Here is a 1,944-nt window from a genome sequence, read left to right as displayed (position 1 = left end):
AAAGTATTCATGAAGATTGATTTGAAATCCGCATTCAATCTGCTTCAAGTCGCTGCTGGGGATGAATGGAAAACATGAAGGGCTATTTGAATATCTGGTCATGCCTTTTGGTCTCACCAATGTGCCCACAGCATTCCAGAGTTTTATTCAATGGGTTTTGCAGGAACATCTGGGAATCTTTTGCATGGTCTATCTGGATGATATCTTGATCTTCTCACGATCCCAGGAAGAACATGATCAGCATGTTTTAAAGGTCTTACAAGCCCTTAGTGACCATGGGCTGCTTGCCTCAGTGGACAAGTGCGAGTTTGATAAGGATGCGTTAGAATACCTGGGATTCATTATTGGATGGAAAGGCATTTCTATGCATCTGAAGAAACTCAATACAATTATTTCTTGGCCGATACCAAAGTCAGCAAAGGAAGTTCAATCTTTCCTTGGATTCACAAATTTTTATTGTCGGTTTATATCCCACTATTCCAAAATCACATCTCCCCTTATTGAAGTTACTAAGGAGGGGCCTCTTGAGAGATTCCCGCTCAAGGGAGATGCATTGGAAGCGTTCAATGCGCTGAAGGAAGCTTTCACAACCATGCCCATCCTTGCTCATCATGATCCTAGTCTCCCTATCTTCTTGTTCACTGATGCATCCAATTTCGCGATTTCAGGAATCCCCCACCAACCAGATGAATCAGGGAACCTGCATCCGTTAGCATATTTCTCAAAGAAACTATCTGAATCCGAACCAGCCGGGCAATCAGGTCCTACTTTTGCGGTGTAATATTCACACCACAAGGCCATCAAATAAGCTCAATTACCGGAAAATCGGGCCCTTTAGGATTTTGGAATCTGTGGGGAAGAATGCTTACCGGCTGCAACTGCCTCCATCGCTCTCCCGACTTCATTCGGTATTCAACGTGAACCTCTTAGAATGGTATGTGGACCCAAAGATTGTGGACGGTCATGCAAATCCACCATGGCTGCAACCCAAAGTCATATTTGGAGAAAACCTGCTGGATATCAAAAGGATATTGGACATACGGAAAGTCGGATGTCGCTTTGAATACCTGGTGGAACATGTCAATAAGCCTTCTTCTGAGACTAGTTGGTATTTTTTGACAGACATTCCCAAACCTTATGATGAAGTAATCGAGACCTTTCATCACCGACATCCAAAATTCCCGCATCCAGCATTCTTAAACCCGAGCCCAAAGTCTAAGCAGAGGGAACCACCTGACGGACCACAAGACGTACTTGCACCAGTGCCAAGCACTGAGTGGGTGACAGATCCAGGTTATTATATGCCTCCCACTTGGACTATGACTCGCTCAGGACATGTGGTGCACCCACCAAATCGTGACAAAATCTTGGAACAGATTTCCAGATAGCTATTCTGGTTCAGGACTTGAGGATGAGGGCTATGCATTTTTGGAAAGAAGGAAGGTAGTGTTACAGTTAAGCCATAACCCTGGATGGATTTGACGGACGTCTCACATGTCTCACGTGTCTTGTTCATCTCAGTTTCATCTCAAACCATGTAGCCTTGTGACTACCTGTACGGCTCGGATGTTTGGTCTGTTTCTCCTGTCTCATCTTGCATGTCTTAGCCTGCTGTCATGTATATAAGGGGTTGACCAGTGAAGACAGATTCTTCAACTGGTCAACACAGGTTGCCAACCTGAATTGACTTCTTGTGATCTTGTGACTTGTGACTTGTGATCTTCTTGCTCATGACCTCGCTTCTCATGATCTCACAACTCTCGCTCTGCTCTGCTCCGTTCTCATGCTCTTAGCGCCAAGAGGTTTGTGACAGATACCATGAGCTCAACATCATCCTCATCCAGCAGCACCAGTACCATCACCTCCACCTTTGATAGCACTAGTGATTCCACTCCCATATCCAACCTCTCCCCCCCTGAATCAGACTCACTCGATGCGGCGCTT

The 1,944-nt window shown here is 45.3% G+C and overlaps 1 protein-coding gene across 1 annotated transcript; it reads left to right on the top strand.

Moving 5' to 3' along the window:
* Nucleotides 1-899: 899 nt before the first annotated feature.
* On the top strand, nt 900-1,388 carry EI90DRAFT_2931604 (uncharacterized protein; the record flags this gene model as incomplete). Its single annotated transcript, XM_039055057.1, has 1 exon — nt 900-1,388. A coding segment is annotated over one exon (489 nt), but the record flags the coding sequence as incomplete, so codon positions are not given.
* Between the last annotated feature and the right edge of the window lie 556 nt (nt 1,389-1,944).

This window comes from Cantharellus anzutake (assembly GCF_015039405.1).
Source record: "Cantharellus anzutake strain C23 chromosome Unknown EI90scaffold_50, whole genome shotgun sequence".
NCBI lineage: Eukaryota > Fungi > Basidiomycota > Agaricomycetes > Cantharellales > Hydnaceae > Cantharellus > Cantharellus anzutake.
This window is presented reverse-complemented; position numbering and strand designations above follow the sequence as displayed.